The sequence below is a fragment of the Narcine bancroftii genome, chromosome 1, assembly GCF_036971445.1.
Source record: "Narcine bancroftii isolate sNarBan1 chromosome 1, sNarBan1.hap1, whole genome shotgun sequence".
Lineage (NCBI taxonomy): Eukaryota > Metazoa > Chordata > Chondrichthyes > Torpediniformes > Narcinidae > Narcine > Narcine bancroftii.
The window spans coordinates 376,256,696-376,272,420 of record NC_091469.1 but is presented as its reverse complement, the minus strand read 5'-3'; the positions used below and the strand labels follow the sequence as shown (position 1 = coordinate 376,272,420).

The following is a 15,725-nucleotide window of genomic DNA, read 5'->3' as shown; positions in this document are numbered from 1 at the left end:
ATGTTACACTTTCCCTAAATCTAGTCAACCCTTTTCATCGATTATTATTCCCAAGTCAGACTCCCACCTCTCTCTCTCGATCTTTGGAGGCCTGGTTTTGGGCTCTCATTTTAACACCAATGGAAATCTTAACACACAGCTCTGAGTATTCAAACCTAGCAATTAAAATATTTGAGTAGTCACAGAAGGGATCTACTACTGGACTTATTGATGCAAGTTTGTGATAATGGACCTAGTAAGCCATTTTTAATGAGCAGTGCATGCTCTTGGAATACAGAGGCAAAATTCATTGTATGCTGTCAATTTGAACATCTCTGCATGCTACTGGTTCCCAGGAGAGTATATCCTCTTGAGTTGTGATATCAAACTCTGATCTAGTGACCTGGCTCTATTAAAAATGGATGGCTCATTCAAAGAGATGCCATTATTGCATTGATAGGTGATGATGAGGCAACACTCTTTGTTTAAAATGCTTTTGCACTGTTGTGAATTTTGTCGAAATCTCTTTGATGTTTGTCTTTTCATCCCCTTCTGCCTGTGTATAGTTTTGTACTGATCTCCACTGAGTACCTTTTACTTCCCAATCTACCTGTACAAGCTGGAAAAATCACTACACAAGGCTATTTAATGTTTTTTTAAAAAAAAAATGTTCTGCTGAGTTTGGCTTCTGAATAGCCTTGCTATAATTTGAAGTTAATCTTCTGTTTAGACTTGATTTGACTGCACTGAGCATTTGGCCTGACCCGATCAAACTTCTTAATTGGATCATTGCTCTAATTTAAGTTTATACAACTGGTTATGTAGTTTTGCACTCATTCAGTCTTTTCTGATAAATGTGCATGCCACCTTTTTCAGTGATTGTATATTTTCCTGGAATTGGCCCAGAGGGCAGGGAATAGACTTTTGGGCAAGATCTGGCTGCAGATCCTTTTTTTTAATTTTAAAAGCACTACCACTTCCCTGAGCACTGGATCCTTGATAGTAAAAACCTGCTTTCTGTCTGCCCTTTGGATTGCTGCTTGTACCTATCCACTAGTTTTTATTGTGCTGCCAAAGCCTCTGTATTCCTTGGTTGAACTCTTTGCCCACTGGGAAATTTACTCCAGTTTTGAGTTCCTCTGATCCAAACTGGTGAGTGTATGCATTGAATGGCTGTAGAGCGTGTCAAAAGAATCAAAGACTTGTTGATCCAAACCAAGGCTTTTATTAACTAGGAGACTGGAGCGTATCACGTGTAGGTCGACCAGTCCAGAATAATCTGGGTCTGGCTAGGAGCAACCCCTTAAGACCTGTCAGTAGGCGTGACTACACTCTCCGCCAATCACCACCATCCTAAACCACAATATATACATATACACATTGGTGATCAATTGTACTATCACATTCACCCCTTCTTTGAGAACTGACCCTGGAGTGAATGGAGGGCTGTAAATATTTAAAAAAAAAAAAAAGGGGAACTGGTGGGAGGTTAGGGGCTGTAACGGTCGGGGGGCCTGATCGTCTGGTGTGACCACCATGGTGCTGGGATTGGGGTAGCTGGAGTCGTGTCACTGGCAGGTTCATTGGGTGCGGCACCGCTTCACCCAATTCCCCAATGGTGTTGTTGACAGGCTGGTCTGAGTTGGTGGGGTGGTGCTGATCCTGCTGTTCAAGCACGTGACCTAGGGGAGAAGGAGTTGGAGGATGTTGGGTTGGGCGCACTGCTGGGTCCGATCTGGCTTGGGCTAGGTCCATGACCGAGACTGTGTCCTCCCGCCCATCCGGGTACTCCATGCAGGTTCACATGGAGCAGCATCACTCGGTCAACTAAAGGGTCATTCTTTGAGTACTGGACATGGCATCGCAGGACAGGCCCGGGAACCGTGAGCCACACTAGCGTGGTTATTCCCGATTTGGATTTCCTCGAGAAAGAAAACATCCTTTCATGGGGGGTGGCATTGGTCGCGATGCATAGGAGGGAGTGGATGGAGAGTAGGGTGCTAGTGAGCACGTCCTGCCAGTGAGCGATGGGGAGGCCTTTGGACCAGAGGGCAAGCATAACCGCTTTCCAGACGATGGCATTCTCTCTCTCTGGGTTATAGCTGGTGGTCCTGCTCGAAGTAATACCATGCTCCAGAAGGTACTGCCGCAGCTCTGCGCTCATAAATGAGGACCCCCCGGTCACTGGATGTAACTGGGGTACCCGAAGATGGCGAAGATGCTGTGCAGGGCCTCTATGGCTGTAGTGCATGTCAAAAGAATCAAAGGGTTGTTGATCCAAACCAAGGCTTTTATTAACTAGGATACTGGAGCTTATCACGTGTAGGTTGACCAGTCCAGAATGATCTGGGTCTGGCTAGAAGCAACCGTTTAAGACCTGCCAGTAGGTGTGACTACACTCTCAGCCAATCACCACCATCCTATACCACAATATATCCGAGCAGGGCACAGCGAATGGGAAGCGAGAATACTTGTCGATCACAGTAAGAATGTAGGTGTTACGGTTGGTCGATGGTAGGAGCCCCTTAAAGTCCACGCTTAGACGTTCAAAGGGTCGGGTGGCTTTGATGACGTGGGTGTTCTCCGGACGGAAGAAGTGGGGCTTACACTCAGCTCACACCAGGCAGGCTCGGGTCATGGATCAAATCTCCTTGACCGTGTAGGGCAGGTTGCGAGCCTTAACAAAGTGCGTGAACTCTGCAGTCTCTGCAGCCTGTCCAGTTGTATGTTGGCACAAGTCCCCCTGGAGAGCGCAGCTGGCAGGTCGTTAAATTTACGAGGCCGGTACAGTATGTCATAATTGAAGGTGGAGAGTTCGATTCTCCACTTAGTTATCTTGTCGTTCTTGATCTTGTCTCCCTAGGTATTGCTAAACATGAATGAGACCGCGCATTGGTCAGTCAGCAGTGTAAAACGCCTGCCAGTGAGGTAGTGTCTCCAACGACGTACTGCTTCGACTATGGCCTGGGCTTCCTTCTCAACAGAGTAGTGTTGGGTCTCAGGGCCCTGGAGGGTCCTGGAGAAAAAGGCTATCGGCAGGCTGGCCTGGTTCAAAGTGGCCACCAGTGCAAAATCAGATGCATCACTCTCTACTTGGAACGGAATGGACTCGTCGATGGCGTGCAGCATTGCAGCGCCGATATCCGATTTGATGCGGTCAAAATCCGCCTTGGCTTCGGTTGACAGAGGGAAGGAGGTGGTCTTGATAAGTGGCCATGCCTTGTCGGCATTGTGTGAAACCCATTGGGCATAGTACGAAAAAAACCCAGGCAGCGACTGAGCGCCTTTTGGGTGACGGTGGGGTGGGGGGAGGGGGGCGCAAGTCCATGAGGGAACGCATGCGATCAGGGTCTGGCATTACCACCCCGTTCTCCACCACACAACCTAGAATTGCGAGTCGAGTGGTCCGGAAGACACAGTTGTCGAAATTGTAGGTTAAGTTCAGATGAATCACAGTCTGAAAAAAAATCTCGTGTTTGGCATCATAGTCCTGCGTGTTATGGCTGCAGATGGTGACACTGTCCAGATACGGGAAAGTAGCTGTTGGCCTGTTCTGGCCTATCATCCGGTCCATTTCCCGCTGGAAAATTGCGACACCATTCGTGACCCCAAAGGGTAACCTGAGGAATTGATACAGCCGCCTGTTCACTTCGAAGGCCGTGAAAAGTCTGTCTTCTCAGCGGATCAGAAGCTAGTGATAGGCCAAATGTAAGTCAATAGTGGGGAACACATGGAATTGGGCGATCTGATTCACCACATCTGTGATCCATGGGAGGGTGTACGCATCCAGAAGCGTGAAGCAGTTGACTTTCTGGCTGTAATCAATTACCATCTGCAGCTTTTCCCCGTTTTTAACCACCACCACCTGGGGCCTCCAGGGACTTGAGCTGGATTCAATAATGCCCTCCTCCAGCAGTCTACGTACCTCATTTGTGATGAATTTTCTGTCTTCGTAACTATACTGCCAGTTTTTGGTGGCCACTGGTTTCCAGCCAGGGATGAGGTTTGTGAAGAGTGCTGGAGGAGCGACCTGGAGGGTGGAGAGACTACAAGTGGGGCACCAGGGCATGGGGGCTGGTGTTGTGGGCTGTTGCTGGCAGGAGGCCTCCGAGGTGGTGTGGTTACAGGCAGAGAATGGGGCGTGGGGCCCCCCCATAGTGGAGGGAAACAGTTCTGAACTGGCACTGAAAATCTAGTCCTAGCAATACGGGAGCGCACAGTTGGGGGAGGACTAATAGTTTAAAATCGGTAAATGTTATGCCCTGGATTTTCAGGGTCACCATGCAATACCCCTTTACCCCAGCCAAGTGGGATCTGGTCGCCAATTAAATTTTCTGGTCAGTGGGGAGAATGACCAGTCCACAACAGTGGGCCAGGTCTGGACAGATAAAACTCTCAGTTGACCTCTAGTCAAATAAGCAATTGGTATGGTGTCCAATTGGTCGATGGCGGCGGGGCCCGGGGCGGGGGCGGCGGGGCCCGGGGCGGGGGCGGCGGGGCCCGGGGCGGGGGCGGCGGGGCCCGGGGCGGGGGCGGCGGGGCCCGGGGCGGGGGCGGCGGGGCCCGGGGCGGGGGCGGCGGGGCCCGGGGCGGGGGCGGCGGGGCCCGGGGCGGGGGCGGCGGGGCCCGGGGCGGGGGCGGCGGGGCCCGGGGCGGGGGCGGCGGGGCCCGGGGCGGGGGCGGCGGGGCCCGGGGCGGGGGGCGGCGGGGCCCGGGGCGGGGGCGGCGGGGCCCGGGGCGGGGGGCGGCGGGGCCCGGGGCGGGGGCGGCGGGGCCCGGGGCGGGGGGCGGCGGGGCCCGGGGCGGGGGCGGCGGGGCCCTGGTCGATCATTGCTTCATGTGGGAGGTCCAAGCTGGCCAACGTCATCGCGGTGAGGTTGGGCTGTACCTTGTTTCCCCGTGACGTCAGGCACTGCCGCGCGGTGGAGCCCTTGCTCTCATTGGACGAGACCTCTGAAGAAGAGATGTTTGAATGGGAGGGTGACAGTTGGGCCTCACACAAGGCGCTGTGTTTGATGGTGGCCATTTTGGAGTGACAGACTACAACAAAATGGCCATTTTCAAGGCACTTCTGGCACCTGGCTTTCCTCGCCGGACACTGGGACCTGCTGTGCTTATCTCTCCCGCAGAAGTAGCACTTGGGTCGCATCAGGCAGTGTAGCAGCAGCCAATAGGCCATTGGTGGGCCGTGAGGTAGTAGGGTTGAGGGAGGGCATCCTACTCACTTCATAGTGTGGGGTCCAGCCCTGAGATTAAGCATCCATACTTAAGACTGCATGCTCCATTGTCTCTCTCTGTAATCTGGATCCACGTCCTCTAGGTTTTCTCCCCCGTGCTCTAGTAGGCGCTGCCTCACCTCATTCGATCAGACCCCAGCCATGTAAGCATTCAGAATGAGATCGTCGGTGGTCTCAGCAGCAGTTCTGTCTGAGCATGCACAGGCTCTGCCCAATGCCCTTAGTGCTTGGCTATAAGCTCTACAGGACTCACCGGGTAGTTGCCTCCTGGTCGCTAGTTTGTACCTGGCGTAGACCCTGTTTACTGGTCACTCATAGAGTCCTTTCAACACCTTCATGGCTGCAGCGTAAGTGGCTGTGTCCTGGATGCTCTCATAGACTCTTGGTGAAACTAGACATCAATACTAGTAGTTGATGGTCATCCTCCTCCACGACAGGGTCAGAGAGTCGTAGGTAAGCTTCGAAACACATCATCGAGTGCTTAAAGTCATTCGAAGCTGTAGCTAACTGTCGCAGCATACGCTCCATCCCTTGAAAACTTTCTAGTTAATAAAATTGTAGTGCACGTCAAAAGAATCAAAGGCTTGTTGATCCAAACCAAGGTTTTTATTAACTAGAAGACTGGAGAGTATCACATGTAGGTCGACCAGTCCAAAATGATCTGGGTCTGGCTCTCTCTCTCTCTCTCTCTCTCTCTCTCTCTCTCTCTCTCTCTACATACATACGTTGGTGATAGAATCCATACAATGCCTTCTGATTAATCTACGTTTCCTTTTTAAAATGTTCTGCTCCCATCAGAAATATGTGCTGGACTTCCCACCTTAATCCCCCAGACTTGCCAATGCCATTGTATGGATATAGAAGTATCCAGCTGGAATGGGCTAAATGTTGGCTGCGGTCTGCTGTGCTGCAGGTATGCGCTTGTTCTGTCACTTGAGTTAAGTTCTATGGCTGGATAGGCAACTAGTGCGAATCTAAGACATGCAGGTTCAGAAGGCTGAAGATTTTGGTTGTTTTAGAGAAATGCAAAAGCTGCAGATGCTGGAAACTTGAGGAGATAAAGAATTGCCGGAGAGACTGGAACAGTAGGGTCATTTAAGACTCTTGGATAGTCGCATGGAAGAAAAATGGAGGATTCTTGGTGTGAGGTAGGGAAGGATTAGTCTGTAGTGGAGTAAGTTTACATTGGATGGCACAGCATTGTGGGCCGAAAGGCTTGTCCGGTGCTGTGATGTTCTGTGCTTTAACTCAGGAGGTTAGACAGCATTTATGGGTAGAAATGGCTGGTCAATATTTCAAGTCAGAATGATGACTGACCATTTCTACCTATAGATACTGTCTGACCTGATGAGTTCCTCCAGCAATTCTTTGACTGCTGCTGGATTACGCAGCATTTGAATTGAAATCAAATTAAAAATCATTGTTTTGTGTGCAATCCAGGCAAGTCAACTTAAACAGCAATAATAACAAACAATGGTGTTGGGGCCAATGTGATAATGGGTGAACTGGTGCAGCTGTGGAGAAAAGAACAGTTTTAACATTAAGAGACTATAAACAGCTGGAACAAAACTCCTCTTGCATCTGGAGGTTCAAACTTAGTAAGCTCTTGTCTGACAGAAGAGAGAGTTTTGGTGGGATGGGTTCTTGAGATAGCAAGGAGTACAAATGGAGTTGATGGAAGGGAGGCTGGTTTATATGATGGGCTGAGCTCCGTTCGCAACTCTCTGCGGTTTCTTGTGGTCTTGGGCAGTTCGGAGCGCAATCCTGCGATTCTGTACTGGCTCGATACCATAGGCCCTGAGTCCTCATTGATGTCACTGGGAATTCTAAACCAGTAGGTTAAGATGCTAAAGGGTTTAATTCATTTCCAAATGTCTTTGTTGTGAAAAGTTATTTTTAATATATTTTAATTTTCCAGCGGTGTCTTGAGTATTTGAGAAATGTTGGTGTCCCTTGATGGCAGGTTCCTCCTCGCTTTGCCACCTTCTAGAGGCTGCCAATGACACCTGGGGAGGTGAGATTCCTGTAGTACATTGGCTGTAGCTCAATGACCACCTGGACCTCGACCTATTCTCTGGATGGTGCAGGTGGCCTCTAGGGTTGCCAGATTTTTTTTTAAAAAAAGCACCAACCGAACCAAAAAAATCTTCTAAACCTGCCAATTGGCACTTTCTGCTGCCAACCAATTCAAGAGAGTACCAAATTTGAGGACTGCCAGTTCCAGCACAATATATCTGATGACACCTGGCTGAGGTGTCTCAGGTTATTTTTTGTGTGAGTTAGGGTAGTGTCCATGTCACTGACCTGGGCTTTGAGTATCATCAAGATTCCTTTGCTTTTTCTGGAGGTTCAAAACCATTTTGAGACTTCTGCGTCAATCACTTTTCGTACCAGAAACTCACCCACAGGAGCATGAATGAGCATCATTTAATGCACAAGTTGATGTGGTGATGGAAGCTGGCTTGGTAAGTAAAGGAGGAAAGGTTTAGAATATTACTTGCATGGCTTTCTACTGAGGAACTTGAAGCAGTGAAAGTGGTGGAGTCATGGATATGCAAACTACTAATATTGAAGGTGGGCACTTTTCATCTTTCTGTTGCCTTCTCCAAGTTTCTATCATAATTAAAAAAAAATATTTAGACATGCAGCACAGTATCAGGCATTTTGGCCTGTCTGTGCTGCCTTTTTAGACCCAATTAACCTACAACCTGGTAGATTTTGAATGGTGGGAGGAAACTGGAGCCCCTGAGGAAAACCCATGGGGTCAGAATGGGATCCAAACCCTGGTCCTGATTGCTGGTGCTGTGAAGGCGTTGTGCTAACTGCTACGCCACCCATGTCACTTGTTTCTATTCCTATCCTGCAGCCCAAGGTCAAAGGAATTCCATTGTGTCACTAGGTTGTGTTGCATTGAATTGCTTTGGTGCCACCTAATGGATTCTGCATTGTTGACAAACTAATTGGCTACATTACAGGATCTGTTCTGGTCTTTGCTTTTGTTTCCATCAGTGTAGCAGTGTTCTCAGAGAAACGCCAAAGCTGCAGATGCCAGGAACTTGAGCAAGCAAAGAGATGCAGGATAAATTTTAGAGGATCAGGGCACCATCCATGGTGGGTAAAAGTGGTTAGTCAGCATTTTGGATCAAGGTCCTTTGTGTCTCGACAAAGACTCCTGATCCGAAACATTGACCGCTACGAATGTTTTCAATTGGATGTAGAATTTTGCATGGAATTTCACACGCTTTCTCCAATGTTTTGGAAAATTTACACTTATTTTCTGTTTGTGGTTCTTTTGGTTTTTTTGGTTTGACTTATTTTCCCCCTCATTGACATTCTCCACTTAAACCTGAAAACAAATAGTTCAAGTGGAGGGGCTAGCCAAATAATCACTCCAGTGTTGACCCGAAGGGGCATTGCTTTTTGAGGTTACATTTTACTGTTCATGTACACTGAAATTACCAGCTTCAAGTTGCTAAAGCTGCTTAAAATAGAGGTTCTCCCTGAGAGATTTGGCCAACCAACTTCAAAAATAGATTTTGTTTGCTAATTCATTGCTGTTTCCAGATTAAGGAAGATGATGTATTTCCCACAATATGAAAAAACACACAGTTCAAAAGTATTTAATTGAAGCTAAAACACTGAACCACAAAAGCGTGGAAGATGCTGGATAATTCTGCCATCTCAGCATTGTTATTTTTGTCTCTGACAAAGAACGGGAAGCTTTTCACTGACTGCATATTTGTACTAGATCAGTCGCTTTGAATGATTTGTCTACTTCAATTGCTGTCTTTTCCCAACTTCTCTTGTTACTAGTTTGTTTTTTTAAAAAAACAAATGCTGGAGGATCTCAGCAAATCACAAGGTAAAAATGTATATTGAAAAAAACACCCCACTTTTAAATTTGTGGGTCCCAATTGGGTGATCCCACACTTGCCCCAAAACCCAGCAGCAATAGATATTCACCAAGACAAATGGTTACTTAAATAAAAGTTGCTTGTATTATCTTTAAACGAAAACCGGATCAAACTTTATCCTTATTAACTAAACTAACTTAACCCCCTTCTAATTATAAGTGTACGTGCAAGTTTAGAAAAGTTATTTGATTCACAGTCCAATCTTACTTCTCATTCCTCCAAGTTTACTGGTTGCACAGAATTTAACATGAATTTCACCAGGCTTTGGTGCTTGAAAGGTAAATGGTTACTGCTCAGGAAGGTTCTTGTCAGTTTTAGAGAGAGAGAGAGATTTGTTGTTCGCTGAACACTCACAACTGATTCCTTGTAACCAGCCACTTCAGTATCGAACAACAAGAAGAAACTTGCCCCTTCAGGGTTTTCCAGGTAATAACCTCTTACTTTCAGATCACCACAGAGTTTCTTTTTGTTTTTATTACTTCAAGTGAAACATTAGGCAGCCAGTCCTCTCCTCTTGCATGAACCACAAGGGCTTTGACCAAGCTGAACTAAGCATTCACACCCAGTCGTCCCTGCTGCTGTAAATTCTCGCGCTCGCGTTCTCTCGCGCTCTCGCTCACTCACACCAGGCAATAAGAGTTCTTTTATCTTCTGCCTTTTTGTAAACAACAATCCATCAATGAAGTCTCTTGGGCATTCTCCAAAGCTTTTGCAAAGGCTCTTGGAGCTGGCCTGTTTAGCATGAGCAGAGCTCCAGTATTTCAAATGAGATATGTTTTAAAGTGTTTGTATGTCACCTCCACTAAAACTCCTGCCCAAAAACCTATCTATAATCTGTCTCACAGCATGCTGTTGGACTTGGGAACATAATTTACCAACATAGCTAGAAATTGTCTACATTGAATACTAATCAGTTGGAGTTCTCTGTAGTTTATTTTTCTATACCCTTTCCAAAGCCGTTGTGACTTGCCTAAATAAAATACTCAGAACTAGACAAAAAAGTGGTATTTGAAGGTTCATCTGACTGCCTTGCTCTTCAACTCTGCCTGTTTATAAGCCTGAGAACCTACATGTCCTGCCGCTTTTCATGAACTATGCACATTTTATCCTTGATCTTTTATTTTTAGAATTGTTCCCTCTTGTTTGGATCTCCTCGTCTTCCTATTAAACTCCACCCCTTTACATTTCTCCACATTAAAATCACTTTTTTTAAACTTATTTTGAATTCTGTATACAGGACACAATTTTCAAATCTGCAGATGTCTGTTCCTACAGGGTTACAGCATTCTGAATGTTCTACGCTTTCAAGTCTTGACATCTGCAGATTTGAAAATTGTGTCCTGTATACAGAATTCAAAATAAGTTTAAAAAAAAAAGTGATCGGCCTAGCAATCACCGCCCCCCCCACCACCATATCTTCCCTCCAGTCTTAAAACAACATTTTGCTGCTGCTATTCCTGAACAAATTTTCTATTCACGATACTGTTCGATCTATCTTTTTTTCCATCTTCTATCTGGATGCCAAGACTATCACACGGCAGCATGCCTTTTCCAAGTCCACTTGCACAACAATTAATTTCTTCCTTGGTCTGCCTTTTTCGGTTTTAAAAAATTAAATGAGCAAGTTGTTTAGGCCCAATTTGCCCCTCCTTTTCTAATTCATCAATCTTAATGTTGGCTAATTGTATTGTAATTGTTGATTTATTCATGTCCTCTACCTCTTTAAAGATTTCCCTTGGAAGAGCAATCCCAATCCACTCATCATTATGTTTACAAGTTCTTTTGAGAATAATGGGGAAATTCTCTCTGCTACCCTTCTTGCAAACAATCCCTCAATCAACATGCTGGCATTATTTTATTACTGTTTGTGGGATCTTGCTATGCAGGAATTGTCTCCCTGGCCCACACTCTGAATTACACTTCATGGTACAGTTTTGGATACAAGTTCTCTCTCTCTCTCTCTTCATGGGAGTCGTTTGTAAGTGCAAATCAGCTTGTCTATGCCACAAAACTACCGACCAACCCCACAATCTCCACTGTCGGTGCCTATAATCTTCAGAACTTCAAAGCTTCGTTGCCTGCTATTATCATTGTTTCATCTCTCTTTTCAGCATCTTATTTTAAATTAAATGTTTCCAAGGACTCTCTTTCCTCCAGGTGCATCAGGGACCATTGCACGTAAGGAGGTGTGGCCAATGGGAGCTGGAAGAGAATGGTTGGACAGGGTTTCTGGATTCACTTTGCAAGCCTCTGCTTCCTATCCTTGGCTAATCAAAATTCCCAGGAGGTTCCTGCTGTGCTCCTACTGACCTTAAGCAACCTGTGACAGGGCAGCAGGGAGTGTGGGCGTCAGGCAGTGGCACAATGTATTGATCTTTACGAAGTTCACTGAACTTTAGCTTGCTATGAATAAATGTCCTCATTACCAGCTGTGTACCAACAAGGTCGGGTCAGATACAGCAATGAGCTCTCTGAACCCTTCTCCATTAACAATGGCGTGAAGCAAGGCTGCGTTCTCGCACCAACCCTCTTTTCAATCTTCTTCAGCATGATGCTGAAACAAGCCATGAAAGACCTCAACAATGAAGACGCTGTTTACATCAGGTTCCGCACGGATGGCAGCCTCTTCAATCTGAGGCGCCTGCAAGCTCACACCAAGACACAAGAGCAACTTGTCCGTGAACTACTCTTTGCAGATGATGCCGCTTTAGTTGCCCATTCAGAGCCAGCTCTCCAGCACATGACATCCTGTTTTGTGGAAACTGCCAAAATGTTTAGCCTGGAAGTCAGCCTGAAGAAAACTGAGGTCCTCCATCAGCCAGCTCCCCACCGTGACTACCAGCCCCCCCCACATCTCCATCGGGCACACAAAACTCAAAACAGTCAACCAGTTTACCTATCTCGGCTGCACCATTTTATCGGATGCAAGGATCGACAACGAGATAGACAACAGACTCGCCAAGGCAAATAGGGCCTTTGGAAGACTACACAAAAGAGTCTGGAAAAACAACCAACTGAAAAACCTCACAAAGATTAGCGTATACAGAGCAGTTGCCATACCCACACTCCTGTTCGGCTCCGAATCATGGGTCCTTTACTGGCATCACCTACAGCTCCTAGAACGCTTCCACCAGCGTTGTCTCCGCTCCATCCTCAACATTCATTGGAGCGACTTCATCTCCAACATCGAAGTACTCGAGATGGTAGAGGCCGACAGCATCGAATCCACGCTGCTGAAGATCAAACTGCGCTGGGTAGGTCACGTCTCCAGAATGGAGGTCCATCGCCTTCCCAAGATCGTGTTATATGGCAAGCTCTCCACTGGTCACCGAGACAGAGGTGCACCAAAGAAGAGGTACAAGGACTGCCTAAAGAAATCTCTTGGTGTCTGCCACATTGACCACCGCCAGTGGGCTGATATCGCCTCAAACCGTGCATCTTGGCGCCTCTCAGTTCAGTGGGCAGCAACCTCCTTCGAAGAAGACCGCAGAGCCCACCTCACTGACAAAAGACAAAGGAGGAAAAACCCAACCCCAACCAACCAATTTTCCCTTGCAACCGCTGCAACCGTGTCTGCCTGTCCCGCATCAGACTTGTCAGCCACAAACGAGCCTGCAGCTGACGTGGACATTACCCCTCCATTAATCTTCATCCGCGAAGCCAAGCCAAAGAAAGAATGTCACCTGTTAAGTGTTGTTCAGCATGGAAAAGGGCCCTTGAGTCTGTGCTCACCATCAAGCTTCCACCCACATTACATATTTTAATTACTCCCACCAACTCTCGGCCGATTCTACCACTTTCCTACACACCAGGGACTTGACAGGAGTTAATTAGCCTCTCAAGTTAACCTGGTCATCTCTGGGATGTGGAAGGAAGGCACTTTTTCCTGTGGATAATGTGCAAACTCCACACCAACTGGATTGCTGGAGCTATTGAGACAGCGGCTGTGAAACTGTGCTCCCATCTTTGTGACCAAGTTTCTTGAGCTTTCAGATTTAATTACATTTGAAGATCCAGCACAGTAACAGGCCCTTCCAATCATGCCCACATGACCAATTGACCTTCCAATCCTGTACGTTTTGGAGGGTGGGAGAAAGCTGGAGCAGCTGGAGGAAGCCCTTGCAGGTCACGAAGAGACGAACAAAGTCTGTACGGACAGCGGCAGATTCGAACCTGGGCCGCTGCCTCTGTAATGGCATAGTGCTAACTGCTACACTGGTGTACTTAATGTGTGGACAGTCCCTAGAAAAATGATCACGAGTCCTGTGCCATTAAAACTGCTTATGTGGAAAAAAAACCAAGGCTTCTGCTTTGACAGTCCCTGGGGGAGCCCCACTGAACATTTATCACACTGCTTGAGGACAATTGGAGGAAATTGAGCCTTGTGCGTAGTTTGCTTAAAAATAAAAACTGTTTCTGCAGATCTGTCTCACTCCCTGAATCTCACTTTGAGCTGCTGCACTTCATTACGGATACAAAGCTTCAAGTGGCATGACTTACAAGTGGTGGCTTGTAAACTCTCTCTCTGTCACCTTTCTGAAAACCTGAGAGGCAAACAATCCACTTGAAATTGCTTAGTTGTATATTCACAGCAGAGCTTTTTTTTCAATGGTCTGGCTGGTTTTGGTTTTTGGCATACTTGACTGCTTCAGACATGTTGCCTGCCTGGAATCGCAAGGAATAGCACAAAAGTTTTGACACTGAAGTTGGCCATTTCACCCATATCCACATTGGTTGATAAAGGACTGTCTAATGAGTTATATATGCTCCAACTATCTGCTTCTGACAGTAGCTGTCTCGACCTTCATTCTATCCTCTCCTGGCTCCGTGGTTTTTTAAATTATTTCTCCTGCCTCTGTCTCCCAGCTCCATTCCTCCTGCTTTCTCCACCTGGCTCCACACATCTTATCTTTTAGCCTGCTTAGTTCCCCCCCCCCCCCCCCCCCACCGAGATTTTCTCATTGAGCACCTTTGCACTGTTGACCACAGGGGCAGAGACCACTCAGGGGCCAACTATTTCAATTCCATGCGCCATTCCCACACCAACATGTCTGTCAATGGCCTCATGCACTGCCAAACCAGGATTACCTGCAAATTGGAAGAGCAACATCTAATATTTCATCTGTTCACTTGCCAGCCAGATGACATTAACATTGACTTCTCCAGTTTCAGTTGTGCACCTCTCCTGCCTTTTTCCCTGATTCTCTTTCCCTATCCCTCTGTCTTTCCTCCAGCTCCCCACCCCCTTCCCTTTCCACCCAGAGAGCTTCCCCCTTCCCCTATCACTTCCCAGCATTTTTTCTCCTGCCCTCCCACTCTGGCATCTTGCCAGTGAGTCTGTGCTCCTCTCCTGCCCCTCTCCTCACCATCTTATTCAAATGCCTGACTGCTTTTTGCCCAAACCTTGAAGAAAGGCTCCAACTTGAAACGCTGGCCACGTATCTTTGCTACATAAAGAATGCTGAGCGATTATGGTGAATTTCTCCAGCAATTTTGTGTATCCCGGCACCTGCAGGCTTTCTTGTTTAACAACCTACTGCACCCCTCTCCTTTTCCTCTTGAAAGCTGCCTATCTTCCCTCTCCTTTTCTTGGTCCTGAACTCTGATTTTGATCTGAAGAGTTCTATTTTCCTCCATGGATGCTGCCTGACCTACAGATCTTTCAGCAGTTTAGTCTTCCTTTTGCTTGAGATTCCAGGATTTGCAGGCTCTTGTGCCTCCACTGGACCAAACATGATTTTTTTTTTGGGTACTGGCTGTTTCTGCATCTTTCAGGCAATGAATGCAAGTTTCTTGTGGCCTGCTGGGCAACAACTAACTTCCCTTTCCCTTCTAGTTTTTTCTGTTGATTACGCTCTATCTTTGTCCTTGGTTTTAAGTTTACAAAATGAAAAATGTTCATCAGCTCCTTTTAAGCAATCTAGTCTTGGAGATTGCATTTCCTTGGAAGAATAGACTTTTATTCCCAGTTGGATTTAGAATGCAGACACTTTGCCCTTTGAGTGTTGACCATTTTATGAGTTGCCCTGTATTTGTTTTGATTGTGTCATGTGCCATGATTTCTTTTTCTCTCTCTCGCTCACTCACTCTTTCTCTCTCCACAGAGATGTGGTACTGGGTTTTCCTCTGGGCCCTCTTCTCCTCTCTCTTCCTTCATGGTGCGGTTGGTCTGCTGATGTTCATAATGCTTCAAAGACACAAACAGGGCAGAGTTGTATCTGTGATCGCCATAGTGGTCGGCTTCCTGGCATCCATCACTGGAGGAATGATCACAAGTAAGTACTTGAAGTTTGGGCAGCAGCGATACTCTGGTAGGTAATTAAACCACAGAGAATAAATCCACTTCACTGCCACACGTTAATGCATTTTGAAGAGCTAGAAGAAAAACTATTTGTGGAGACACTGATTTGTCCCTAGAATTTTTCACTCCTGGCTTGCCATGTCTGTTCTATTTTAGAATATCTGGGGTATTTTAGTGAAGTGTGTCCTTGGCTAAACCACCAAATGTGTAAAAAGCCAGTTTTCCATTGCTGCAGGGAAGCCTTTGAGATTTTATTATATTGATTATTGAAACGAGCATCTTTCTGAGTTGTAC

At 46.8% G+C, this 15,725-nt stretch overlaps 1 protein-coding gene across 1 annotated transcript in view; it reads left to right on the top strand.

The window, feature by feature from the left end:
* tmem170b (transmembrane protein 170B) overlaps positions 1-15,725 on the top strand; it is a 49,152-nt gene that overhangs the window by 13,404 nt on the left and 20,023 nt on the right. The window contains exon 2 of the mRNA XM_069913390.1: positions 15,235-15,405. Within this exon, the coding sequence (XP_069769491.1) occupies positions 15,235-15,405 (171 nt within the window). The remainder of the gene's footprint in view (positions 1-15,234; positions 15,406-15,725) is intronic.